Genomic DNA, 27,975 nt, shown 5'->3' on the forward strand with positions numbered 1-27,975 from the left:
AAAGTCACAAGTGGCCAGAAAGCAAAGCTGCTGCAATCTTACATCAGTCCTGCAGATGGCACTGTTTGCTCATTTTACTTGCTTGGGCCAATGAGCCCCGCGCACACAATGGAATAAGACTACGTCAAGCTGGTCTGAAAGCAACTGGAGGATTCTGGGAGATGGAGTTTTCCTCTTTCCTGCAAGCCTAGATCAAGGAAGGCAGGTTTAGAAACACGCCGGCTTTTCCTTCAAGCTTTCTGGGCTTGAAACCTGACAACGAAATATACAGGTAGAATGGCCGAATCTTAAAACTGATAGGGACAATTGCTCAGAGCAGGGATCCAAATCCAAGCATGCCCAAGAGGTCGGAGGGGATAATTTGGAGACTTCAGAAAAATATCTGGAAAATAACCCACAATTTCAGAGGGAGGGGTGTTGTTTAGTGTATTTAGGTTTTGCAAGGTTAACTAAGTTTTGTATATTTGTGCAGGTAGGTATAGAATGAAATGTCAATAGGATGACAAAGTGGGTGTTTCAAAGGAGCTTTTTTCTTCCAAAGGCAACTGGACTGGATTTTTTTCCTTTAGGAGGAAGAAGAAGATGGCAGCGGGGGGGGGGGGGAGGAGGGAGGGAGGATGGAAGGATATCCATCAGAACTGATGATGCTTCTTGGATGAGAAGTGAAATAACTTCTTCTTCTTCTTCTTCTTCTTCTTCTTCTTCTTCTTCTTCTTCTTCTTCTTCTTCTTCTTCTTCTTCTTCTTCTTCTTCTCCTCCTCCTCCTTCTTCTCCTTTTTCTTCTCCTCCTCCTCCTCCTCCTCCTCCTCCTCCTCCTCCTCCTCCTCTTCTTCTTCTTCTTCTTCTTCTTCTTCTTCTTCTTCTTCTTCTTCTTCTTCTTCTTCTTCTTCTTCTTCTTCTTCTTCTTCTTCTCCCTTCTCCTCCTCCTGCTCCTTCTTCACCTTTTTCTTCTCCTTCTCCTCCTCCTCCTCCTCCTCCTCCTCCTCCTCCTCCTCCTCCTCCTCCTCCTTCCTCAAAGAAAAAAACAGTCCAGTTGCCTTTTGAAGGGAAAAAAAAAGCAACTTTGAGACAAATATGACCTTGGGATGACTGAGAATCTCCAGAGGCGTCAGAGTGGGTGATTTTCGTCTTGTGATTTTGTGACATTTAATTGCTAGTCTTTGCTCTTGTTAATTTCTGTGTGGGCAGTCTGAAATTTAACGTCTTGCCTATTGCAAAAATCGAGAAGATCTGAAATTGTTAAAGAAATGAGCTGCATTAGAAAGATATCTGTCCTGTTGCCAAATTCCTGGCCAGGCATTATTACCATTAATTATTCTTTCAAAGTTGAGGTTTATGTTGGCTCCAGCAAAAGGCTCTTTTGTGGCCAAACAGGTTAGTCATTGTCTGGAATGAGCCTGTTTTCCTTCCCTCTGGAAACACAACTTTGAGGCATGGAATTGGACAATGACAAGCTGTTAAGAGAATTCCTGGAAACAATGCCCCATTTTATTGACTTTCTTGGAGGAGGGTAAGAAAGTTGATTGTTGGCTTCTCCATCCTGCTCTCTTAGACATGCTTTCTCTTGGTTGGGATGAAGAAAAGGTAGGGAAAGTGTTTGGAAAGAATGGGGATTCATTGAGAAGAATGTTGGTCTCAGCACTCATCATGGCAGGCTGGGGAATTCTGAGAGTTGAAGTCCATAAGTCTTAAAATTGTCAAGTTTGTAGACCCATGAGGTAGATTTCTACTTGTGTGGCCTTGACCAAGATGTCCTTCAACTCTTTCAAAATTAACTGGATCAATTATTATTTATTGATTATGCAATGGATAATACTGCCTTTGATTTATTCCAACATTCACACTTCTAGCAATAAAATAATAATGCCAACTGTAAATGAGAGATAATTAAAATCCATGAAAATCAAAGCCAATGTTAACATTGGTCATTAAGATAATTAACAATGAAAAGCTTGGCAAAAGACATGTACTTTGAGCAACTTCATAAATACTAGAAAGCCTTTGGGAACGTTAACACCACGAGCCACACAGGAGAAGGACTGGTTAAACTTCTAGTAATGAGCTGTGAAAGTAATCAAATGAGACTTCTAATCTCCTTGCACACTTAGAGCAGTGCATAAATGATGATGGAGGGACAGGAATAACACTCTTCCCTTCGAAATCAAGACATCAAACAAGAAACAGGTTGACCCATTGCAGTTTCAGTATCCGGGTGACAGTTAAGCAGAAGACATGGCCGGCAGGCACCTTGACAGGAAGCTGTACATAAAACAGGTGGAACAACGCACCATCCACCCATCATTGCACATGTCAATTTCTGGTGTGAAATCATAGGAATAGCACTGTGGAACATTTGCATCCAGGCAGAAAAGGTAAAGGTGAACCAAGTCACTGGCAACAAACTCGCTTCCTGTAGAACAATGAAAGAGAGGAAGGTCAGTCCCGAGGGATGTTGAATGGAGACAGGTGTGATGGAATGTCATCTGGATTCCCAGGAGGGAGGGGGCTTCTTCCCAGAGGGCAAAGAAGCAGTGGAACCTGAAATGTTTGGTAGGGGCAGGAAGAGGGTGAAGGCCGTTCCTCTCTGGTAGTTCGAGACTATAGTTACAGCAACAGTGGCTTTAGTTTGGCAAGATTCTGTCTATAGGTAGGTGAAGAACAGCAAAAGACGTTACTCTTAAGTCACTTCACATGCCATTTTTGGTTCTTGAGCTTGACAGCAGGACACGTCAGTATTGAGGCAGTAGATGATTACAGACTATTGGTATTAGGATTTGCGTCCACACCAGTAGCTGCTATCCAATCAGCAATCAGTTCCTAGCCAATCCATGACTGATTTTTGTTTTGTATCCCATCGATCAAGTCATTCGGTACCACCTTCAGCCCATTAGAATAGAGCTGGAAGGGACCTTGGAGGTCTTCTAGTCCAGCCCTCTGGTCATGCAGGAGAACCTATACTGTCTCAGGCAGGTAATCAAGATTTTGCCAGGACACCGGATCCTTGGCCCGAACTTCAGACTGAGAGTCAGTTTGATGTAGTGGTGAAGGCACCAGGCTAGAAACTGGGAGATTGTGAGTTCTAGTCCTGCCTTAGGCGTAAAGCCAGCTGGGTGACCTTGAGCCAGCCACTCTCTCCCAGCCCTAGGAAGGAGACAATGGCGATCCATTTCCAAAATCCTGCCGAGAAAACCTGCAGAGACTTATCCAGGCAGTCATTATGAATCAAAACTGACTCAAAGTCAAAAAAAAAACTTCGGAACCCTGGCAAGGATGGTAAGATTGTGCATCTTACGAAGCAAAAATAAATCCCACCCAGGAAAACACTAGCCCAGAATTCTCCTAAAATGAATCCCCTTCGTCTTGATTCTATCTGCTGTCCAAATCTGTACCCTTCACATATAATTCTAGCACTGTGAGGAATACAAGCTACCCTTCACAAGCCCCTCTCCACTCACTTCAGAAACTGGACAACACACACTGCAGATCGGTTTTCTTCCTTTATTGGTAACGCTGATGTTTGGTATGTACACTTTTCATTTCATTTTTCTCTTAAAAATCCTTTCTGTGAACACCATCCTTCCATCGGGGTCTACAGTGGAAGGTTTGCATTGCCTGATGCTTTAAATCTAACCATGAAGAAATGGGTGGATGAGAGAGAGGAGAAAGAGGAAGGAAGGAAGGAGGGAGGGAGGAAGGAAGGAAGGAAGGAAGGAAGGAAGGAGGAAGGAATAGATGGAAGGAAAGAAGGGACCAGGAAGGGAGGGAGGAAGGAAGGAATGGACAAAAGGAAGGAAGGAGGGAAGAAGGGAGGGAGGGATGGGCAGAAGAAAGGGAGGGAGGGAGAGAGGGAGGGAGGGAGGAAGAAAGGAAGGAAGGAATGAACAGAAGGGAGGGAGGGAAGGAAGGAAAGGAAGGAAGGAAGGGGAAGAAAAATAAAACGTGAAGCGTTCAAATTTGGCCTTTTTTATAGCATGTCAATTTCAAATGTCTGGGTCACTCCATCTGTTGTAGATCACAAAATGCGTGAAACATGACTGGTTTTATGTAAAGATACGCCTTTTTTTAAAAAAAGGTAGTCCTTGAGTTACAATCCTTCATTTCGTGACCGTTTGAAGTTAACATGGCACTGAAAAAGGTGACTTATGACCATTTTTCACGCAACGGTTGCCGCATTCCCATGGTCACGTGATCAAAATTAGACTACTTGGAAACTGACACGTACTTGTGACGGTTGCAATGTCCGGGGTGTGGTGTGTGTGTTCCTGTGATCGTGAGATTCTGAGAAGCAATGGGGAAGCTAAATTCATTTAACAGCCATCTTCCTAAACCGCTGCTGTGGTTCCCTTAACCACCATGGCAAGGCAGGGCATAACATGGGTCGAAAGTCACTTAACCGCTTGTCTTGCTTAGCGATGGAAATTTGAGGCACAATTGTGGTGATAAGTTGAGGACAACCTGTAGTTTAAAAAATAAGCTTTTTCCCCGGGACTCCCATCATGTTTCAATGCTTTACACAAAATCCCAGGCAACCTGGGCCTCTGCATTGGCCTTTTTTTTTTTGCAACACCGTGTAAAAAAGAAACAGGAATGACAAATGAACCGGTAAGGAATGGCAGAGCTCAAAGCTCTTCACGGAAGAAAAGCAGGGCCCCTTTGAGCGAATCGGAGCTGAAACTGATAAGACCCCTAATGCAACCTGGAAAGTTCAGAGGGCAAATTCAGAATATAAAGTTCTCCCTTTCAACAGTTGAGTTAGAGGTTGGGAGGCCTGAAGGCTTTCCAAAGCTTCCGTAATTGGAACTTTCTCAAGATTCAGGATGCTGGTATAATTTCATTTCATGTCCAACTTGACACGAAGAACAAGATCTGTCCACTGCTGGGCCTGATTCTTTCAGACTGTAAAAGTCTCAACTCTCCGTTTTTCTCCTCTAAATTTAGAAGCGTAGCATGTTGGGAGTCGGTGCTGAAGGTACCGACTTCCTAGCATGCTAACTTTCTACATTTAGGACCAGTGGTGGGATTCAGCCAGTTTGCATTGGTTCGGCAGAACCGGTAGCTAATTTTTTGTTGCCCAGGCCCAGAATCGACTTCCGGAAGCGGCATCTACACAGAGAACCGGTTGTTCACCTATTTGAATCCCCCCACTGTTTAAGGAGTATATTTTGATATCTTCCTACAGTTTGCTAATGATTGGTTTCAAAAAAGGGGAACAAGATTGCTGTGGTATCTTAGCAGTAGCCTGCCAATCTAGAACAGCGAACAATAATATCGGGTCCAAATAGCTTAAATGTTGAGATGAAAGAAAGGAGAAGAAATCTAGCAAATTCTGAATTCTAACAAGCTTTGGGAGAAGGAAGGATTTGATGGGACTTGCTTCCAAGTCAATGTGCTTTATCAGATGAAACAGTTGTTTCAAGTAGTGGTATTGAATAGGTTGGGCTGGTACCAGACAAGCCTCTGAATTAGGATATAGTTCTATTTCTAATGGTGGGTAAGGCATAGGACTCTTACACATCAAAACATATATAAATGGCGGGTTAGGAAAGGGGTCAATGTGCTCAGCAAGCCAGCCAGTCTGATTTCACATTGCCGACTTTAACAATCTTTAAGCTTTGATCTTCCAGTTTCAGGTAGTACCAGTCCTTGAAAAAGTAGCTGTGGCCTGTAAGAAGAAAACAAATCTTAGCCAATTTACATAAAATCACACTTCTGTGACTCGCTAGAGCAGGTGCCTACATAACCTGGGAGTCAGCTCAATGGTTGGGTTCACACATGCCTAGGGAACCCAGATGAGCAACGGTTGTGCTTATAGGCCTCCAAAAATAAATCATGTTATGGGTTGCCATAATGCTATGAGTCACAAATTAAAGTAAGCTTCCAAAGGTGCTTTTTCAGGAGGTAACTGGACTCTCTGTTTTTGTTTGTTTGTTTGTTTGTTTTGAAGATGTTTTGCTTCTCATCCAAGAAACTTCTTCAGCTCTGCCTGGATGGTGGGCCTCAACGACGCTCTAAAAAAATGCAAATGACCAGCTGTCTGAAAGGAGGATAAATCCTTCCATTGCCCAGTGGCCTGGTGAAAAAGCACCTTTGGGATAATTATGACCTGGTTGACTGAGAATCTCCATAGACATTGACATAAGATGTTGCTGAACCATCAGCTCTACTCTAGGGAAACGTAATGTAGAGTACTGTGGGAACTCTGTGATTCCTCTTCAATCTCCATCTGACCCATCAAGTTACTTTATGTTCCACAAAGATGTTTAAGGAAACCATTCTTCCACTTTTTTTTTTGCCTTCATCCCAAATCCTGCCCCATTCTTTTCAGACTTCTTATCTCTTATCTCCAGATTGGGCTAGAAATTGCCATCATTTCCAAGGTTACATCCTTTTTTTTTTTTTGACTTGCGAACGAAAGTAAATATACAGGTGCCCAGTGATCCACTCAGAACCCAATTTGAGTGGATCACTGGGAGCAAAGATCTATTCCCCCAAGCTTTTGGGCTCAGGCTGGAGCCCACCCTCAGGGAAATTGTTTTTGTGATTTGTTGAAAGTCACCCTTCCCAAGTAGGACAATTTGGGTTATACAGTTCAGCAGAAGCTGCGTGGTTTAAAATATCCATTCTACCCTTCGACCACCATTCCCAGTTCCTCTAAACACCACCATCACACACACACCCCCTCCAAAAAAGATCAAATTTTTCTCCCAATCCATTCTGGAAATGCTGCATCTTTTATAGTTGCACCCCCAGGGGGGGCGGGGGAGAAGCTTTTTCCTATGATTGATAGCTAGGCAAATCTCCATCCCAATGCATAATCCATAAATGAGGGCTTAAAGCAGTGGTTCTCAACCTGTGGGTTGGGACCCCATTTGGGGTCGAACGACCATTTCACGGGGGTCGCCAAACAACGCAGTCCGCCATTTTTTCCCCCTTTTCCTTAGCTGTGCTACTCCCTTTTATTCTATTGGCTTTTGAAAGCCAATAGAATAGACTCTCTTGAATAGAGTCTAATTCTATTGGCTTTCAAAAGCCAATAGGAATTGTCCAGGCTGTCTCTGCCCTGCTGAGCCCACCAAAAGTCCCAGTCTGCAAACGGTGCTGCACCAGTTGAGTAGTCCTCGACTTATGCTCGGTTTGGGGTCGTGGCATTAAAAAGGTTGAGAACCACTGGCTTAAAGGAATCGGTCCATTGCAATTGTAAAACCTTGACCGAATGAAGGCTATTCTTTCAAGAAGCCAGTAAGAATCATGTTACTGGAAATATTTTTTTCCCCTTCCCTTCTTTTCAAGCATGCCTTTTAAAAAAAAGGGGGTGGTGGTGGTAGATGGGGACAGAAAGTTAAAAGCTTGAATTTGAGCTTCCATTCCTCTTTCCCAACTCAACCCCTGTGAAAAGTTCTCAGCCGTTTGTTTAGGACATTCGGTTCAAAGGAGGTTTTTTTTTTTCCCCTGCTTGACTAATAAAGGTAGGATTCCTTAACTAGAATCTGTGCTGCATTAAAAAGGGGGTTAGGCTTACTCTGCTGGAGACGAGTTATCCAGACAGGCCAGCCACGTTTAGCAAAGGTCACCCTTCCTAAATTTCCTTACAGCAGTGGGAGATTTTCACCAAAGGGAGAAATTTACGCTGGAAGCAGGCAGATTGCCAAAGCGGTCTGCCTATTCAGTGACCGCAGCAGCCGACTGTGTCTCCAAAAATAATGCAGTAGCAGGCTGGAGTACAGTAATCAATCTCTCTCTCCTACCCCCTTCCAGATATATATTTTAAAAAAAAAATCTTAGAAAACAAGATGGCAGCTCACCACTTCCGCTGACTTCCAGGGCAGCATCTAAATTGTCTGGGACACCGTTCCAAGCATCTGCAATTAATTTAGGAAACCCAGGATCCATTTTCTTCTTTACTTCGTTGTATCTGTAAAATACACAGGAGCAGAAAACACACGTTCCTTTCTCACCTATTATCCTGGTCATCTTTTCATCTTTCCAATTGCCTTTTTCCTTAGCTTCTTATGACTACTATAACTTTGTTGTTTGTGTCTCATGATTTATGTCGATGGACTTTATTTAGTAGCCTGTTATGATTTATATTGTTTGCTTGTTTAGCATCCTATGGTTGTCACTGAGTTTGTATCTTATGATTGATGATGGTTGTATTTTAGGATTATGATGGTGTTTTATCACTCATAGCTTGTATGTACACTAAGAGCTTCTGTACCGGAGACAAATTCCTTGTGTGTCCAATCACCCATGGCCAATAAAGAATTCTACCTTCTATCTTCTGAACTTAATTGGACTTGGAAAAAGGTGCTGGAAACGTGTGAATCGGTGCAATTTTCCTAACTTCCTGATGCTGCGGTTTCCCAGCACTGGAGTTGCAGGATTCCTTACCGCCAAAATTTGTCCCCTGCAAAAATGTAAGTCTTCTTGTTTTTGCTCCAGTTAAATGCGGCATTGACACGTTGAACATCTGGAGGCAGCCCAAGATTGGTAAGCCTCTTCGGATACCCTCTTTCCAAGGTGCTGGCTGTATAAACCCAGTATTCATTTCCTAGGAAAATAAAGCATCAAGTTCTCACCGTCTCTCTTGAGATTGAGAAGAAGGGGAAAGGGGTTTTCTCAGTCAAAGGGTCTTGGATTTCAGGAAGGGAAGCTAAACTATGTAAATTAGGAAGGTAAATTAGGACAGACCAAACAGTCCATTTCAGAATGTACCCCCTACTCTTTAACATTATCTCTACGCGGGACAGAATTGTGCACAACATAGGAAAGTGTCCTCCTGCTTCGTTTGTTCCTTTCTGTGGTTGCCTGCTTTGGGCAAATTAAAGGCTGTGGATTTGACTAGAGCAGTGGTGGCGAACCTATGGCACGGGTGCCAGAGGTGGCACTCAGAGCCCTCTCTGTGGGCACGCGCGCTGTCGCCCCAGTCCTAGGGCTTCAGCTGGGTTTTATAAAACCTTTTCGCTTTAGGCCTCCGCCACCATCACTGGACTAGAAGAAGACATGAAGACTCGTTGAGGTTGGGCTGTAGGAGGTGACCAAGCTGAGCTTGTGTGTGTGTGTGTCGAACTCATCAAATGAAAAAAGTAACTAGGGGTAACATGATAGCAGTGCTCCAATATTTGAGGGACGGCCACAGGGAAGGGGGGGGGTCCTGTTCCTCTGGTTAATGATACTCACTATTAGGAAGTTTCTCCTTAGTTCTAGGTTGCTCCTCTCCTTGATTAATTCCCATCCATTGCTTTTTCACCTGCCTTCAGGTGATTTGGAGAATAGGTTGACTCCCTCTTCTTTGTGGCAGCCCCTCAAATACTGGAGCATTGCTATCATGTCACTCCCAGTCCTTCTTTTCTCTAGATTAGCTGTATCCAGTTCCTGCAACTGTTCTTCATATTTTAGTCTCCAGGCCCTTAATCGTCTTAGTTGCTTTTCTCTGCACTCTTGCCAAAGTCTCAACATCTTCTTTTATAATGAGGCGACCAAAACTGGATGCAGTATGCACCAAGGTTAAAAAATATTGTCCTAAATTTAATTAGCCTATACATTTAGTTAGTAATAAATAAATAGCATTTAAATCTTTGTTCCTCCTAAAAAAAAATCCAGGACGTGAGGCTATAAAGCATGGACTTATAAAATGAAGTGTTTAGGCTATATCCAGTTATCATGTAATACGGTGATTAAAATGCTATTCAGCTATAAAAAAATTCACTCTGCAAGACTTCCCCCCCCCTTCCTTTAAATAAATTTCACTGCATTCCCACTCGTTTTATTCTCCTTCACTCTCTTGTGTTGATTGTGTGTTGTCTTGTAGCAGATCAGAGCAAAAAGATTTGCTATTCATTTTGGTCTGTCTGGGGCAACCACTGAAAACGATTTCCCAGATCACCTGGCGTGGCTGCGTGAAAATAGATCCTCTGCAAATAGATGAACTTTCGAGCGGTTGAAACTTTGGTTCATTGCGTGTCGCCCCTCTCCGAGATATACAAAAAGTCCATTTTCATATAAACATACTTTGCATTCAAATGTGAATGCAATTTTGTGCCGGTTTCAACAACATACTTTTTTAAACCCCCTGTGTAGTTTATTGTACAAAACCTATCCATGCCTTTGTAATGTTTTTCTCTAAAATACAGAAGAGGGGAAGGTTGGGTTGTTTCTAACCGAAACGCAGCCCTACAAAATTTAAAGCAGGGCAATTTTGGAAAGATAACCATGTTTGGGTCAAACCAGGATACAGAATAACAGAGTTGGAAGGGACTTGGAGGTCTTCTAGTCCAGAGGTCCCCAACCTTTTGGGCACCAGGGACCGGTTCCATGGAGAGAGGTTTTTCCGTGGACTGGAGGATGCGTGGTTTTGTGTGTTGCCTGCATCCCACGGATGGGTCTTTGTTTGTTTGTGCGGACCGGTTGCTGGCATGACGCGGACCGGTACCGGTCCACAGACTGGGGGTTGGGGACCCCTGTTCTAGTCCAACTCCCTGTTCATGGCAGGAGACCCTATACCAGTGATGGTGAGCCTTTTAGAGACCGAGTGCCCCAAACCTGCCCCCGCCTCCCCGCCCACCCCCGCTCTGTGTCCTGCCCACCTACATGGCCACCCACCCCTTCCATGGCCCACTGCAGCAGATCGCCATGGCAGCCCAGCAGCGCCATGGCAGCCACGCCCTCCGCCCATGCCCCGCAGCATCATCTGCGTGTGACGGCGTGAGGGCAGAGTTTTGTCCCCGCTGACTGGCTGCCATGCCCTTGGCTGTGCTATTCTGCGCGGACTGCGCTCGGGGGCAACTCTCCCCTGGGGGGCTGCTGGTGAGGAGGACGGGGCCATGGGGGAGGCGGGGCTGGGGCAACAGTGCAGGTGCCCACAGAGAGGGCTCTGAGTGCCACCTCTGGCATGCGTGCCACAGGTTCGCCACCACTGCCCTATATTGTGCTGGACAAATGGCTGTCCAATCTCTTTTTAAAAACCTCCAGTGATGGCTCACCCACAACTTCTGCAGACCGTCCATTCCAGCTTCTTCAAAAACGGGGCAATTGAATGCCAATTTGCATTGACCTACTAAAGAAATGAATTGCTTCCTTCTTCCTAGCATAAAATAATCATGGACTAAGCAACAGTGTGACATTAGAACATCTTCCCAGTTACAATTTCTGGACCTTGGAGGCCAAATCTTCTGAAGAACGTCTAACTGGGGCAGTTAGCTTTACAGACGTCCGTGTGCATGCGTGCGTGTATGTGTGTGTGTGTGTGTGTGTTTGTGTGTGTGTGTGTGTGTGTTTAGATGATTTCAGCCCAACCCTACCTGAAAAAAATACCGACTTCTCTTCCTGAGGGGCTTCATAGACAGCGTCAATTTTTTCTGGAACATCAGTCCAAAAAACAGCAACAAGCAAAGGTCCCGTTGGCCGGCTCCTTTCATTAGCTGTTCTCCAGAAGAATCTAGCCGAAAAGTTACAAGCAACTTTATTAGCAGATGTGCTTTTTAATCCAACTGAGCAAAGTGCATTCATGTGTACACAAGCACAGACACACAAACACACATCTACAACAATGCTTACATTCTACTAGTAGCATAAACATTAAAGTACAGGGGCCTTTGTTATTATTCAATGCATCAATCTTTTATTGGTGGGGCTTGTCCCATGAATTTCTTAATGTGTTGTGCCCAGACATTTACCATTTATAACAATTTTCTCCAACACTCACATTAATTCTTAGCAAAGAACAACAACAACAACAAAGCAAGCAAGAAAGATGGAATAGCGGGTGCTTCAATTATCCTAGCAAATAAACTCATTTACAAGGCACTTAAACTCTTTCAGCCTTCTCCTTCGCTGTACGCCGAACAGATGGATACGCGTTTGGCAAAAGCCAACATTTGTATTGTATTCCATTACTCTGGAAGATTATGATCGTAGCAACTAAAAAAGATCAAATCTAATAATCATCGATCAAACAGCTTGGCTGTAAATGAAACCCGGGAACATTAAAACTGTTCATCAGAGGAATGAAAGGAGCAATTTAGAAGCTGTTGAGCTTGCTACCCTCTTTCGATTTATGAACGCTGCAAAAAACAACAACAAAAAAACCCTAACTCTGGTTTGATTTCAGCAGCAGTATGTAGGAAATTATGGGACAGGATGTTAATAAAAACGTTATTGTGTATTTTTTTTTTCTTCCTCCCTCCCTCTCTGATGAGCAGTTCATTTTGTTTAAAGAACTCCAGAACTAATAGCTGGAACCAGCTGGCCCATTTTTCACGCAACAAGTCTGCAAAAGCTGTATAATAAGACAAAGCTGCCATTTGATAGATATTGAGCAAATGGCTTGTCAGATTACAGTTCTCAGTTGCATTATCTGTTTTTTGTTTTCATTTTTAAGGGAGAGCTAGTTCTCTGGATGAGTGAAATCCCCCCCCCCAACTTTATAGCTGTAATAGTGACATGACCTCAGTTGACAATTTCAACACGTTGGTCCAATTCCCACGTTAAACTTGGTTGTTTTTTTTTGTAAGCGCTCTTTCATTGTGCATGTTATGACACTACCTTGAATTTAAAACTAAACTCTTCTCCCAAACAACCAAGGTTTATAGTAACCCAGCTTAGCCTATTGTGCAAACGCAACTGTTAGAGCTTTCATTAGGGAATTAAACATGGTCCCCATCCAGCTATTGTCACACAAAGCATGGCTCCTTGTGCAGGTAGTCCTCAACTCACCATCACAATTCAGCCCGAAAATTTCTGCTAATAAGCGAGACAATTATTAAGCGAATTTTGCCTCATTTTGCAATCTTTCTTGCTGCAGTTGTTACGGGAATCTCTGCGGTTGTTAAGTTAGCAACACAATTGTTAAGTCAATGTGGCTTCCCCATTGACTTTGCTTGTCAGAAGGTCACAAAAGGGGATCCCATGACCCCGGGACACACTGCAACCGTCATAAATATGAGTCAATTGCCAAACGTCTGGATTTTGATCACCTGACCACGGGGACGCTGCAATAGTCATAAATCTGGAAAATTGTCACTTTTTCCAGTGCAGTTGTAACTCTGAATAGTCACTAAACAAAATATTGTTAGTCAAGGATTACCTGTAAGGGTATGTGAGAATGGCCTACAGAGCTACAGACTGTTGTTGTTATGTTGTTGTTAATTGCGAAGTCGTGTCCGACCCATCACAACCCCATGGACAACGCTCCTCCAGGTCTTCCTGTCCTCCACCATCTTCTGGAGTCCATTTAAGTTCACACCTACTGCTTCAGTGACTCCATCCAGCCATCTCATTCTCTGTCGTCCCCTTCTTCTATTGCCCTCAACAGACTAACCAGCATGTAAAACATGTCTCCAGCCACAGAAGAGTGTGGGAAAAAGAAGGGACCTTCTCTAGATTTCTGGAGAGTAAGGGAGGAGATAAATACCTAATAGACCTTTCTCCGGCCCCCACTCACCTGTCTTTGAAGAAAAAGATTTCACCCCTTATCTGAGCCACGGCATCAAAGACAAGATCTTGGCCACAAAGTTCAGGCGTGACTGGTCCAAGGGTTGGCTTTGGGCCTGGTCCAACATCAGTAGAACCCCCTGCAAATCAAGAAAAAGTCAACAACAAGGCAGACGTTCTTGTTGTAAGCGTAGAGGTCAAAAAGAGAAGCAATATAGTCTGGTAGTGCCAATAATAATAATAATAAAGTGTCTCATAACACAGAAGAGGAAAAGAAAAAGAAGGGGGCACCTGGTTTTCTTTACATGATTCACCAGGATTATTCTACCATGTTAGGTTCTCCTGGAAAAGCTTGAACACCAAGATTAATAATGATACGGAATCAAATGTTTCCGATATGTTTTAACCAACTGCGAGCTTCACCGTAAAGTTCCTGGATTCCTTGAACGTCGTCTTGAGAAAGACGGAAGTGCTTGGTATAGGTGTAAATGGGGGCCATGAGCGCACCAGGATCTTCAGAATGTTCCAGTCCCATTGCGTGGCCAAATTCATGAGCAGCCACCAAGAAAAGACTGTAGCCTGAAAGAAAATAAGTCAGCTTTTTATGGCTGCTAGATGGTATTGTCCATAGATCTCTTTGGAAAGTTAGTCTAACCACTTTTTTTTTTTTTTTTTTAAAAAAGCAGTTTATGGTACTTTGAAGACATCTAAGACAGAAGATGTAACAACTGCTCTGAACAATTGTCCATGATATTTGGATGCTGTAGCTCATTGCTAAACAATTTATCTGCTCGGAAGAAACGGTTGCAGAACTGAATGCATGATATTCTGTTATTCTGTTATATCATAATGGTGCAAATGAATCTAACAGAGAAAGGACTATGATCAATACCAAAATTTCAGTTTATTATTTCTAGTGCTTCAGCCTTTAGCCCCCTAATAGATACAAAGGGTACAAGGGAAACATGAAAACTATTATCTTTGATCTGTGCATACTGAATTGAAGACCATAACATATAATAAACCCCTTTCATGCAACGGCACATACAATCTTGAAGAAAGCATCATGTATGTGTATATATATACATCTGTAGAATTCGTTCCGATCTTTGGCTTAATGCCAGATCCTCAGGATGTGGGGATTATCACCCCAACTATATCCTTTCCTCCCTGCTTCATTTTCAAGCAAGCCCACCTAAATTACTAAAAAAAAGTGTAACCGTCAAACAAAGTTGTACGTTTTTAGTGTTAAGCCATGTTTTGCTGATAAACCATAGTTGCTGGTGTTCGTAACTTGCATGAAGTCATAAACCAAAACTTAGAAGTGCCAAAAGCTGGGTTCACAAAATATACCGAGTACTGTACAATTCAAAACTGACGATGAAGAGGCACATGGTATCTAAACTCTACTTTTCAGCCACATTCAAACATCCCTGATCCAGCTGTTGGGAAACTTTGTGAGAAGGAATGATTTACGGGTAACTTCACGCTTGACTCATTTGTGAGTTTCTTAGGCTGTTTTGGTGTTTTGTTTTTGCAATTCTTTCTGGACATTTGATGATCTCAACTATACTTCTGAGAATGAAGGAAGCTTGCAAGTGAAATGTTTTGATTCACGAAGGATGTGTTGAGATGCAATCTAAAACTTTAACCTATTTTGCTAGCTTTGAAACATAAGAAAGCGATGCAAGAGTGGGCTGTTTTGTAAGAACTGTGTTTTTTTATTCTTTGACCTCTGCTCTGTTTTGCTCCATTAAAACTACGGTGCATTCCTGGCCAAGTTTTTGATCCCTTGGAGGAATTGGAAGAAATGCTGTACATTTATAAAAAGGAGGAAGAGGAGAAAACTCTCTACCTTGATCTGGGCAAAATCCCCATTTGCGATCTTCATCATAGTTACTAGTTGTAGAGCACCACATCTTCCCGTCTTGACGTCCCGAAGTGGTACAAGAATCATATTTATTCCCAAGGAATATAAAAGGAAAAGCACAAGGTTGTCCTTCAGAGTTCCCACCAACGGTAGACATTGCTGCATTAAAATAAACAAAATCAGATCAAAGCAGGAACGGTTAATAGTATACTATCAAATTCTTGCCTTGTCATTCGGAAGTTTTATTGTCCTTATTATGAATGATTGCTTTGATTTCTAGGATCCTGTAATTTGTAGCTGATGACGCTGGAGAAGGGGATGGTAGGGCTGCGTTCCTCCAAACAAACTCATGCCAATTGTAGCAAAAATCCTCTTACCTGTCTCTGGACAAAATCCAAATTTCTTGTCCCGGTCATAATCTTCAGTAGTGCCACACCATCTATATCCATCTTGCCTTCCTTCTGTTGTGCAGCTGTCAAAGGATCTTCCCTCAAACATGAAAGGGAATTTGCACGGTTGCCCATCGGAGTTTCCACCCATGGTGAAAAGAGCTATAAAGGATAAGAGGCATGCAATTAAATCCATGGCAACATCTTTCCAAGTTGGCAACTGGATGCTAGAAACAAGACATTTTGTGAAAAGAATCTCATTCTGAAGGGTCCCTGATTGACATATGATTTATGTATAAAGCAAAATAAGGTGGGGGTGATGGTTTTCCTTTCTTTTCTCTCTAGATATAGAATTTTTGAAAGTTTTGGAAGTCTTCCTAACAGTAGTACGAACTAATGCAAACTATGGAGGAATTCTAGGAGTTGAAGTCCATGGATCTTAAAATTCCCAAAGTTGAGAAACACAGCTCTAGTCAATATCCAGCCTGCACTTTTTATCAGACTGTTTCTTCAAAAAGCTGAAGCTAGTTAAAGTGTGACACATCCACACATCACCACTATTCTTCACCACAACCTGTTGTAGCTGGTGTCTGTCATTCATGCAACAGATGCCATTCTTTGACTTTTCTAGATTGCTACTGATTTGAGAATGGGTTGCCTCAACCTTCGATCTACGTTCTTGTTTGGGCAGAAGACTCTTCTAGCAATGCTAGTTAAGATGCATGTCTGAATGTAGCAAGCATCTGAGATCCAAGACTTTGTTTACAATAGCTTTTCTTTGGCGAATGGAAAGGGAACAGAGGCTGTTTAAGACAGACATATTCATTTTCTAGGGAAGCAGTTTTGGGCTATAAACTTGGCCAGGGTTGGCCTTTAACAGCATATCTTATTAGTTTAACCACTGAACATTTAGGGGGGGGAAAGTATGGAAACTTAATGCAGTGTTTCTGGAAATAGTCATTGCCTCAACGTCCAAAGAAGGCTTTTTATGTTTAGTAAGCACAGGCACCGAAAGTTTCCAAATCCTCTGTTTCTCTTTTAGCAGCTTTTGACTAGCTTTGATAGCAGAGACAACTCTAAAACTGGAACAACCATAACAATAATTAAAAAGAGGATCTACTTTATTCAATGGGGGGAAATGCTGCAAGGCAGGATCTCAATTCCCAAAGGACAAAAGGTCTTATGATTTGTTCACACAATTTCCTTGTTTCACCATTCCAAGGGCAGTGAGGTTTTAGGAGGTTTCCCAAAACATTTATCCATGAAAGAAAAAACTTCTGTCTTTCTTATTTCCCTGTTTAACCAGCATTTCCAAGTTTAGTTCTAAGGTAACACACACAACGGATAGATCATCACACAGCCACAAGACGTAAAACAAAATAGGCAAGGAAAGAACAGTACAAATTAGTAATTCCTGGTGAATTTCAAGACAAAGACTTTCTCCAGTATGTCTGTATTTATAAGATTTACAGAGAGATAGGGCTTGTTTTTCTTTCTGCCAATAACATCCAAATGTCTGCAGTTACATTCAGCCCAGCTGGAGTTTCCATGGCTCTCTTTCTGAAGAGTTAGTCAAAAGTCAGAGGAAGGTTGGGGGAATATTTTGACACACAGATTTGTTTTTCTATATATATGATTGATGGTATTTAAATCCTGCCTTCCTATAGAGCGCAAATCAAAGAGTAAAAGCTGAGACACTAGAACTGTAACCAGTAATACATTACGAGTGACAGCCACACCATCATCCATGGGAATTAGCCCTGGTAGCTGGGACTTGTGAGTGTTGCGGTACAAAAAAATTGAATTGAGGGGCTGATTTATTGTTACATTTACCTGTGATATTTCTTTAAAAAGGGAAGGGATTAGTGAAGAAGGAAAGGGAAGAAATGAGTAGGGTAGGGTAGGGTAGGGTAAAGTAAGGAAAGAAAGAAAGAAGAAGGGAAGGAAGGAAGGAAGGAAGGAAGGAAGGAAGGAAGGAAGGAAGGAAGGAAGGAAGGAAGGAAGGAAGGAAGATGAGGGAGGAAGGGAGAGGGAGGGATGGAAGCAAGGAAGGAGGAAGGAGGGGAGGGAGGGAGGTCTCACATAAAATAACACTTCCTAAGGGTTTGGGGTTTTGCATCTTCAGAGAATCTATATAACCTTGGAGAAGAGACACCGCATGCGGTGGTGTGTAGGGACCTTTGAGTGAGATGAACTCTAACGCATTGACATTTAGAAGACTCGCTCTTGTCTGCTCTTGTAACATCTGCATTTCTTAGGCAGCTTTTAGAAAACAATGTTTTGGAATAATCATGTGAACAATGCCACTATTTGTCTAACAAGGACCATCTGTGGGTTTGTTGTTACTCAGTGATTCTGACAAAAAAAATGCGTCACACACAAAAGCTCCTGATCTGTCTCCAAAATCCAAGCCCTGGTGTTTCCAGTTTCTTCTTCGTTAAATGCAAAATATCTGCCAAGCCTCGCTACAATCTTCTAATTTTATGAACTCATTGCAAAAAACAAAACAAAACAAAAAAAACAACATAATCCTAGTTCCCAATATATCAAGGGGAAACCCTCTATTTTTAATAGAAAATTGTCTTCACGGTAGCCCTAGTGTACGGGTATCTTTGGTGTTAATATTTATTGTTTTTGGTTTTTTATCTGGTTCTTTGATGGATTGTAGGCTGCCTAGAGTTGCCTCTAGGCAAGATGGGTGGCATATAAGTCTAATATTAATTAAATCTCTGTGAGGTGGACAAGGCTGAATCTCAGTGGCCATTCCCGCGTTGGATGTCTGCTGGTCCAGATATAGCACACAAATGGGCATTTGCAGGATCCAATCTAGGTTGGTCACCAAGACCAGAAGTTTAGTTTTCTTCAGCTTTTGAACACGTGCTGGAGCCCAACTCCTGGGAACTTCTCTGCCTCCATTCTGGTGAGGGAGAAGTTCCCCCAGGATGGGCTCCAGTATGAATCTGAAAGCTCGGAAGACTAATCTGAAAGCTCACCAAGACTCTAGTCCTGGTGACTGACCCAGACTGGATCCTGCAACATTATCCCCTGGGATATGTATATTTGCCTTCATTCACGGGAAATGGACATTTGCTTACTATTATTTCTCTTTGATAACAGCCGAGCAGAGAAATGTCTGGTACGGAGAACTTGTGCAGTGATAAAGCTGGCATTTGGAGTTGGATGGTTTTTTCAGGAATTCTAGTTTCCTGCCCACTCATGATTCTAATTTCACCTCATCATTTCCCTGAGTTTTTAAATTCAGTGGCGTTTTGCAGCTCCTCCTCACCGTGCTGACCCTTTATCTTAATCACCTTGGACAAATTGTCCCTTGGGAGATCAGAGGAACTTATGGAAACTAGCACACCCGAAGATGGAGAAGAGTCAACGGTTCGTGTCTACCCTGTCATGAGACCATAAGACCACGCCCGATGAAAGCAGTCTGCTTAAATCCCCACAGCCATCCTTCAACTTACATTCATGGGGGCAGAATCCATATTTGCCATCTGTATCAAAGTTGTAGGTGGTCGAGCACCAGAGAAATCCATCACTTCGCCCTGCATCGGTGCAGCTGTTGTATTCCTTCTCACTAAACAGGAAGGGGAATTTGCAAAACTCTCCATCTGCATTGCCGTATTTCACCCTGACCACTTGGAAGGAGAAGACAGAGGACCCATCAGCAGAAAAATAACAGCAGCCAATGACAGTTGAGTATGTTCTGAAGCCAAAAGGGCTGCCTTACCTTGACCTTCACCCAGAGTCCAAAGTTCATCGTCATCAAAATGGGAATCACCTCCAACCCCTGGTCCAGGAGCAAAAGCATGGGCCAGAAGACCATCTTTACCATCAAAAGGATACCCATCACCATGCTCTGCAGAATAAGGAACAAAAACAAAATGGTGGATACTGGCATCATGATATCTTTGGGACAGGAGTACTAATTTAAGAGTTATTTTTGCGGTAGGGGGAAACCCGAGAATTGCACTGATGTGAGGGTAAATAGGATTCAAATTTACTAGCCCAAAAGGAGATGGATCAGAAAGGTACACATCCATTCACTCTTGAGCTCTTGAGTAGAAGGGCAGATGAACGAAAATGGATTTTGAAGGATCCAGCAAAGGCTTCTGTAATCCAGACTGTGATTTCTGAGAGCAACAAACGGGTTAACTTCATGAGATCTTAAGCAACACTTGAGAGAGGTGGAATTCCCTTATTTTGATCTTGTTTGTGTCCAGGATTGAGTAAAGCCATCCATTCCAGTGTCTATCAGTGATTAAGGAATCCAGTTGTTAATAGAATAACTAGAGTTTCACTAAACTAGACATACCCAACTCCTGCAACCGTTCTTCATATGTTTTAGCCTCCAGACCCTTAGTCATCTTTGTTGCTCTTCTCTGCACTCTTTCCAGAGTCTCAATATCTTTTTTCTAATGTTGCAAGTCTTCATGTTCTCCTTGGGCACAGAAACCTCCTTTATTTTACAGATTTATTTTTTCCTTTGAAAAGGAGGACTCCGGTAAGGGCATAACCCTTTCATTCACCACTTTTCTACTGGTGGTTCCTGAGGTTGCCTGTGGCTTCTTTGCCACCTTGCAGGTCAAAGGTCTGGTGGATTTGATTTGGAGCCATTTGAAACACACACTAGTGGGTTTTTATAGTGGGTTACTTATTCACTGGGGTCAAGCCAAGGCAAATTTTCTCAACCCAGAAGATCGCGTAGGAACCGAGATGCTGTAGTATTATTGGCCTACCCCATCGTCCGAAGTTGATCATGATATCTGCCTCTCCATCGTGAATTCGGGAGAATTCCAGAGGCGTGACATCACTCCAGACTTTGAAGGCTCGGGCAAACGCATCATCAACCGTTTCAGAATCCAGATCTGGGGTATAGCCTAAAATTCTTAGGACAAAAATAAGGATCATCAGCAACAATACAGAATGACACAGAGCTCCAACTCAATTCTATCTCATCTGGGCTGCAAAAAGTTGGACGGCCACCAGAGGGCAGCAGAAATAATTTCATCTGTTCTCTTGGGTTTCAAGCCCTGGAGGGGACCCATTTTGTTACTGCAGAATTATAGTTCTCAGTAATTCTCCCTTACATAGCCAGACAAGAGAACATTTAACGTCTTTGTGATAGACCTCACACACTTAATCCTGCACATAGACCCATTCGTTTAATGGTGCAATGGGCCAGAGTCTGCAGATAGCACTAGCAGATGCAGAAAGGGAATTAATTTCCAAAGCTATTCCTTCTGTTTCCCTTTCTCTCTTTTCTCCCTTCCCTTCACTCCCCTCTTGCCTGTCTCCATCGTCCTTTCTTTATCTCCGTCTCCCTTCTCCTTCTCCATTTCCCTTCTTCCTTCTTCTCCTTGTCTCCATCTCCTTTTCCTTCACTCTCCTCTTCCTCCTCTCCATCTCTTTTCTCTTCACTTTCCTTCTTCCTTTCCCTATCTCCCTTCCCTCTCCTTCTCCTTCTCCATTTCCCTTCCTTCTCATTGTCTCCATCTTCCTTCCCTTCCTTCTTCTCTCTTTCTTCATCTCCTTTCTCTTCACTCTCTTTCTCCTTCCTTCTCCACCTCCTCACCCCCATTCCTCCTGTTTTTTTTTAAATTTCTGATGGTGAATAAAATCCCTTCCTTCCTTCCTTCCTTCCTTCCTTCCTTCCTTCCTTCCTTCCTTCCTTCCTTCCTTCCTTCCTTCCTTCCTTTCCTTTCCTTTCCTTTCCTTTCCTTTCCTTCCTGGGGGTGAGGGGAGAAGGAATCTGCATTCTTGAAAACATCACTCTCTAATCTTCCTGTACCTGCGTTTGCAAATTTATCTGCTGAATCATCCTGAACTGACTAGGATCTGCAAAACTTGACCAGTCAGCTTGGAATAACTTTAGGCATCCTAAAATTTAACCCTCTTTTCAAGCAGACAAAAGAAAACTCCCTTGTTAGCTGTGTGTTATATACAAAACTCTGTTTCATTGGATTTGCTCCCAAATCATTTGGCCAATTTGCTTTTTGTTCCACAGCTAATTCCTGGCCAGTCAAGTCATCTCAATGAGGTGCAGAAAAGGAGGGCGCTTGTAAACACAGAGATGGAATTTAATTTTTTTTTAAAAAAAGTATATTTCTTCTGCCTGAACCTTATGCAAGCAACGGACTACGAAGAGCCGTTTCAAATATCTCCTTCCCTCGTCACCCTGTAATTTCTGCTCGACTCTGTTGCTGCAGACACAACACGGCTGCGGGGTTAATATCATCTCCAGCTCAAAGTGGCCAAATCAAAAGTTCTAAGAAGAGAAAGGCAGACATATTGGAGCCTGTGGTATGTTGTTCCATGAAGTTCAACAGAATGCAAGTTTTAAGGTTTTTTTTTTCCTTAAAGAAAAAAAGAGAGAGAGATTCTATTCTTAAAAATGACAGTGTTCTGGAAGGATGCTGCAAGCTTTCAAATAAGAAGACGGCCCTTTTCTTAAAGAATAGTCAGTGGAAGGATGAAGTTGGCTCTCTTTGGCATGGAGGACCCCTTGTCTCCACTAAAGTTTCTGGAAAGACCTACAGCCTATAGAATGTGATATAATAGAGTTGGGAGGGACCTTGTTGGTCATCTAGTCCAACCCCCTGCACAACCAGGAAACCCTATATCATTTCAGACACATGGTTGTCCAGCCTTCAGTGATGGAGCACCCACAACCTCTGAAGACAAGCTATTCCATTCTTGAATTGCTCTCACCATTAGGAAATTTTTCCTTAGTTCTAGGTTCTAGTTTCCAACCACTGTTTCTGGTCTTGCCTTTTGGTGCTTTGGAAAATACTTTGACCCCCTAATCTTTGTAAGAACCCCTCAAATATAGGAACAGTACTATCACATCCCCTCTAGTCCTTTTCATTAAACTAGTCATACTCAATTCCTGTAACCGTTCTTTTATATGTTTAAGCCTCCAGCCTGCTAATCATTTTTTCTGCAGTTGCCAACCCCTTGCATAGAGTTCACAGCTGATCTATAGATTTATGGACTGTCACATAAACGTTGTGAGTACTACGAGGGATTCTGTCTTCCTCTAAAAACACTGAGAACAATAAACAATAGAGTAGAAATCTTTACTTTTCTACTGGTTTCCTTGCTGGGCAATTGCATGCATAGGACCAGTGGAGAAAACAAATATTGGATCTTCAGGAAACACTTTCAACCTCTACCAAGTCATAGATCACTGCATTTGGAGATGGAAGCTCCTCTAAAAGCTGATGATCGTTCCTCCATGTGGTTGGAACAACTAGAAGATCCATGTTTTCCTTCTTGGGGTAATTATGTTCAGAAGACACTGTGCCAGTTGGTACCTACCTATATGTGACCAGGTTTTTCTCCCATTTTGGTTTCCTGGGGAAGAAATTATAATTGGCCACATCTGGGTTGCCACACCTGGGCTTTTTCATGGTTTCTATAGTGTTTTGGTCCAGTTCACCAGTCTGAGGAAGCCCAAAGAACTTCTGCATTTTCACCAAAGTGTCCTTCAGGACTAGTAGGTTGCAATTATCTTTGGGACATCCATAATACTTGTTGAGGTATTGCTTTTGGAGAGAAGAAAAGACAGGCAGTGAAAATGGAAAGAAAGAAAGAAATGGATCTCAATCTCTACCTCTCTTGTTGAAAAAACAAACCAAATTTTCAAACGTTGATCCCCCCCCCACCCAAAGATCAGCCCTACAGTTGCCTAATTCTGCATTTGTCTTTGGCCCAATTGGCTAAATGAATCTGTCGGCGTGTCTCATGTTAATTAAGTCATCTCTGAAGCTGATGTCAACATCAAGACTAGGATGGGCAATGAACTTTTGCTTTGTATAATAATATGATAGAAGAGTGTCTTGGGGTGACAAAAGGTAAAGAGGGGAGCCAGGATCCTGCACAAATCGATCCCAAACATAAACCCAAACAGGCAAAGGTTCAGTCATTCCATCATGGCTGCCACTTGGGCTTTTTGACCATAACTTGAGTTCACCTTGATGATATCTATGGTTGGGAATAACAGCTAGGTCAGTGGTGGCAAACCTATGGCATGCGTGCCAGAGGCGGCACTCAGAGCCCTCTCTGTGGGCACGCGTGCCTTCGCCCTAGCCCTGCCTCCCCCAACGGCTCCCTCCTCACCAACAGCCCCCCCCAGAGAGTCGCCCCCGGGCACAGCCCACACAGAGCAGCGCAGCCAAGGACATGGCAGCTGGGTAGTGGGGACAAGACTCCGCCCTTGTGCTCCGTCATGTGCAGATGATGCTGCAGGGCGTGGGTGGAGTGTGTGGCCACCATGGCGTTGCTGGGCCGCCTGGATGAACTGTTGCAGTGGGCCGTGGAGGTGGGTGGCCCTGTGGGCAGGCGGGGCATGGGGTGGCGGGCAGGGCGGGGGCGGGGTGGTTTTGGGGCACTCGGTCTCTAAAAGGTTTGCCATCACTGAGTTAGGTCAAAGGCTTTGAACAAGAATAGAAGGGTCAACTCTAGTCTTGAGTTAGTCCTTCATTCTTAATGTTCTGCAGTCTTTCGCCCACTTTACATGGAGACTTTGCAACTTTCAGCCTTCCATGAACAACCCTAGCGGGGGGGGGGAGAACCTGTTGGTCTTGAAACTACAGTAATCCTCGGCTTACGACTACACTTGGGACCAGAATTTCCACTGCTAAGCAAGTCGGTTGTTAAGTGCCTGACAAGATCTCCTCTTTTTTGCCACACTTGTTAAGCGAATCACTGCAGTTCTAAGGGAATCATGTGGTTGTTTGGTGAATCCAGCTTCTCTCATTGACTTTGCCCCCGGGAAGGTTGCAAACGGAAATCACGTGATCTCCAGGATGCTAGACGTGCTGGTTGCCAAGGGCCAAATTTTTCTTCACATGACTGTGAAGAGGATTCAGTGGTTGTGGACGCAAGGACCGGTTGCAAATCACATTTTCCAATGCCATTGTAAATCTGAGCGATGGCCAAACGAACAATCATAAGCTGAGGACTACCTGCTCACCATTAATATATATCTTCTATGCGACAACGTCTGTTGCTTGCCCTCCTCAGAAGGGTGGGAACTCAAATCCAGTGATAGTTAGAAGAAGAGAGCGTTTTAAAAAGGTATTTACCATCACTTTTCCTCCTACAAGGGCAGATTATCTACACCCAGTGGTTCATGCCTATAATCATCAGAGCTTTATTCAGAATTCAATGCAATTTAATTATAGAGGCAAATTAATAGAGCTTGCTCTTCAGCTACAAGCTAAAGTCCAGAGTCCAGTAACCCAATGGGACTAGGATTTGAGGGGTTCTTGGTGTTCTTTGAACTTGGTTATTTTCTTGCAGAAGTCTTATTATCCAAACCAGGTAACATCATCAGTGCTAGTGATAAACTAGCAACTAGCATTGATCATGTTGCCTAGTTTGGGTAATGAAACGTCTGCAAGAAAACCACCAGGCTCAGAGAGCACCAAGGATCTGACAGTTCTTCTTCTCTTCCTCTTCCTCTTTCTCTTCCTCTTCCTCTTCTTCCTCCCTTCTCCTCCTCCTCTCTGCAAACCCCTCTCCCTTTTAGCACTGATGATGCTACCTAGTTGGGTAATAAAACGTCTGTAAGAAAATCACCAGGCTCAGAGAGCACCAAGGACCCCTCATTTCAACCCTGAGCTATAAATATTCTCCTTTATCGGTACTAGAATTTGAATCCTGCAATTTGACTGCAGTGTTATATCATGATGAAGCTCAAGAGAAAACAGAGGAATTTACACAATAAAGTAACCCACTCTTCGTTGGAGGTTTCTTATTTTTATTCTTTTTTACATTGGGGTTTTTTTATTGTTTGCAAGCTGCTCAAGAATCCCTGTGAGTGAGTGGGCAAGCATCTACATCTTCTAAGTAAATAAATAAACTCTCAGCTACTACTGTGCAAGTCAACGAAGCGTGTTTCTCCTAACTTATTTTCTAGACAGTCAACTTTTAAAGAGTCACTGAACAGATGAGGAATCGTAATTATAATACGAAACATTTTATAGGCCCCCTCTCCAACAGATTTGCTACAAACATAACTCTGGCAGAGCTCTAAGGGGCAATTACTGCCTTTCAAGATGAGTTTTGGGACTTGTTAGTAAGTTGGCTGAAAAATTAAGCTTTAAATAGTAAGTGGGCCTCTCCGACTATGCATAAGTAATACATTAAGAAAAAAACAGAGCAAGAAAATCATCCAGATGGAAGTCCCGATTCTTAAAGCTTATATTTTATACACACGTAAAAGAGAAAAAAACAACAACAACTTACAAGCAAATTACAGGTCATCCTGGAAAAAAAAAACTGTAGGGTTTGCTTCAGATTTGTTTATTCAAGCCTCAGAAATCTCGTGATAGACTTTCTGGAGTGAGATTGCTCAAAATTACACTGTTTTGACTTGGCTTTACAAGAAAAAGAAAGAAAGAGAGAGAAAGGAAAAGAAAGAAAGAAAGGAAAAAGAAAGAGAAAGAGAAAAAGAAAGAAGCTTTTCTACAAGAAAGAAAGAAAGAAAGAAAGAAAGAAAGAAAGAAAGAAAAAGAAAGAAAAGCTTTTCTAAGACCAAGAAGTCAGTCGGTCTGCCAACTATTTTTTGATCTCTGGTCTGTAACTTTGGAAGGAGATATGGATCCAGATCTTGCACAGAAATTGCAAACTATTTCAACAACAACAACAACAACAACAAGCTCAACTTACGAATGCCAATTCTTTGTCAGTTTTGGGGGAAACGTCACCTGGAAACCTAATGATGGGTGATGGGATCAAGGCTACGTCTTCCGATTGCCTGAAGGTGGGCGGTGGAGGTGCAGAAGCTGTATTTAAAATGGAGAGCAGGATCAGAAGGATTTTTAAAACGCAGTCCACAATCCTGAAAGAAATGTTTTCCTTCATCTTCTCCAGTTTTTTCTCTTTCCTTGTAGACCTGCACGGTCAAGGATACCTTGGGGAGAGAGAGTGGAGTTGTAAAACCTCTTTGCTCCGTTTTTTTTATGAACACATCCTCACTCTCTTCAGAGCTTTTTCACTTCTGCTTGCTCCAGCAATTCCTTTGTATGCTTTCAAACATCCCCAGATGCGCAGGCTCCTAAGCTGCTGCCAAAGGAAGTCTGAAGGAAAGAAAAAACCAGATGTGGACTCAGTCAGGCTGGATGTGGTTTCCCCCCCACCACCACCACCACTTTTTAAGGTAGCTTGTGCAAACTATTATCTTAAAGGAAAGCCAGAAATCAGGAGAGACTAGACGAGCATTAATTAAGATTAACCCTGGAATGAATGAAATGAATGCCTAGGAAAAAAGTTGCTCTACTTCTGCAGTTAGATGTTAAATAAGGTCGCAGGCTGGGAGAGGAATCAAGGAATCTTTCCATTGTGTTTTTTAGAAGCTACAAAAAGCAGGTTTAGTCTGACACCAAACTACAGGAGAGTTTGTCTTCTCTTTTGACCTGGGACAGATCAACTGAAACCATCTCAAAGGAATCAACTACGGGGTGGGTGGATAAATCTGTAGGTTGAAGGTGTCCTTAAATGCTTGAATTCTTGAAATAGGCATTAAGGTAAAGAATAGCTGGATCAATAACCCATTTGATTATCTTCGTAACTTCTTTGCAAATTTAACAGGAAATGCCTTTCTCTCTTGCTAATAAAGAGGCCAAAGAATTTTGTTCTGTTTTATTTTATGGTAGGACAGGAGCCTGATGGCTCAGTGGTTAAAAGATGCTGAGCTTCTCAGCTGGAAAGCTGACAGTCCAGGTTCGTGACCGGAGCGTTGCATGACAGGGTGAGCTCCCATTCCTTATCCCAGCTCCTGCCCACCTAGCAGCTCAAAAACATGCAAACGTGAGTAGATAAATAGGTACCACTTTGGTGGGACAGTAACAGTGTTCCATGCACCTCTGTGTATATAGTCATGCTGGCCAAATAATCATGGAAGCATCTTCAGAAAAGTCTGGTTCCCTTGGCTGAAAAACAAAAATAAGCACCTTTCCTTCCTTCCTTCCTTCCTTCCTTCCTTCCTTCCTTCCTTCCTTCCTTCCTTCCTTCCTTTCTTTCTTTCTTTCTTTCTTTCTTTCTTTCTTTCTCCTCTTACAATTCTGTTACTTAATTTGAAAAGTCAAGACTTTCTCTTTCTTTCTTTCTTTCTTTCTTTCTTTCTTTCTTTCTTTCTTTCTTCCTCTTACAATTCTGTTACTTAATTTGAAAAGTCAAGACTTTCTTTCTTTCTTTCTTTCTTTCTTTCTTTCTTTCTTTCTTTCTTTCTTCCTCTTACAATTCTGTTACTTAATTTGAAAAGTCAAGACT

At 42.8% G+C, this 27,975-nt stretch overlaps 1 protein-coding gene across 3 annotated transcripts; it reads right to left on the minus strand.

Moving 5' to 3' along the window:
* Positions 1 to 4,549: 4,549 nt before the first annotated feature.
* MMP2 (matrix metallopeptidase 2) lies at positions 4,550 to 27,853 on the minus strand. Of its 3 annotated transcripts, XM_039352375.1 has the most exons (15): positions 27,534 to 27,853; positions 26,618 to 26,783; positions 26,374 to 26,489; positions 23,017 to 23,243; positions 20,436 to 20,584; positions 19,427 to 19,555; positions 19,161 to 19,334; positions 15,676 to 15,849; positions 15,284 to 15,457; positions 13,852 to 14,007; positions 13,439 to 13,568; positions 11,298 to 11,434; positions 8,389 to 8,548; positions 7,803 to 7,912; positions 4,550 to 5,662 (listed from the first exon to the last, which is right to left on the minus strand). In XM_039352375.1, the coding sequence occupies exons 4-15, from the start codon at positions 23,166 to 23,168 to the stop codon at positions 5,559 to 5,561; spliced, it is 1,749 nt and encodes a 582-aa protein (XP_039208309.1). In that variant the 5' UTR covers positions 23,169 to 23,243; positions 26,374 to 26,489; positions 26,618 to 26,783; positions 27,534 to 27,853; the 3' UTR covers positions 4,550 to 5,558. The 3 variants fall into 3 exon arrangements, with proteins under 3 accessions (XP_039208309.1, XP_039208308.1, XP_039208306.1); XM_039352374.1 differs by having other exon boundaries at positions 26,374 to 26,783; positions 27,568 to 27,853; XM_039352372.1 differs by having other exon boundaries at positions 26,374 to 26,783.
* Between the last annotated feature and the right edge of the window lie 122 nt (positions 27,854 to 27,975).

Source organism: Crotalus tigris, unplaced genomic scaffold (genome assembly GCF_016545835.1).
Source record: "Crotalus tigris isolate CLP2741 ecotype Arizona unplaced genomic scaffold, ASM1654583v1 scf7180000018432.44079421565:4894166, whole genome shotgun sequence".
In the NCBI taxonomy this organism is placed as follows: domain Eukaryota; kingdom Metazoa; phylum Chordata; class Lepidosauria; order Squamata; family Viperidae; genus Crotalus; species Crotalus tigris.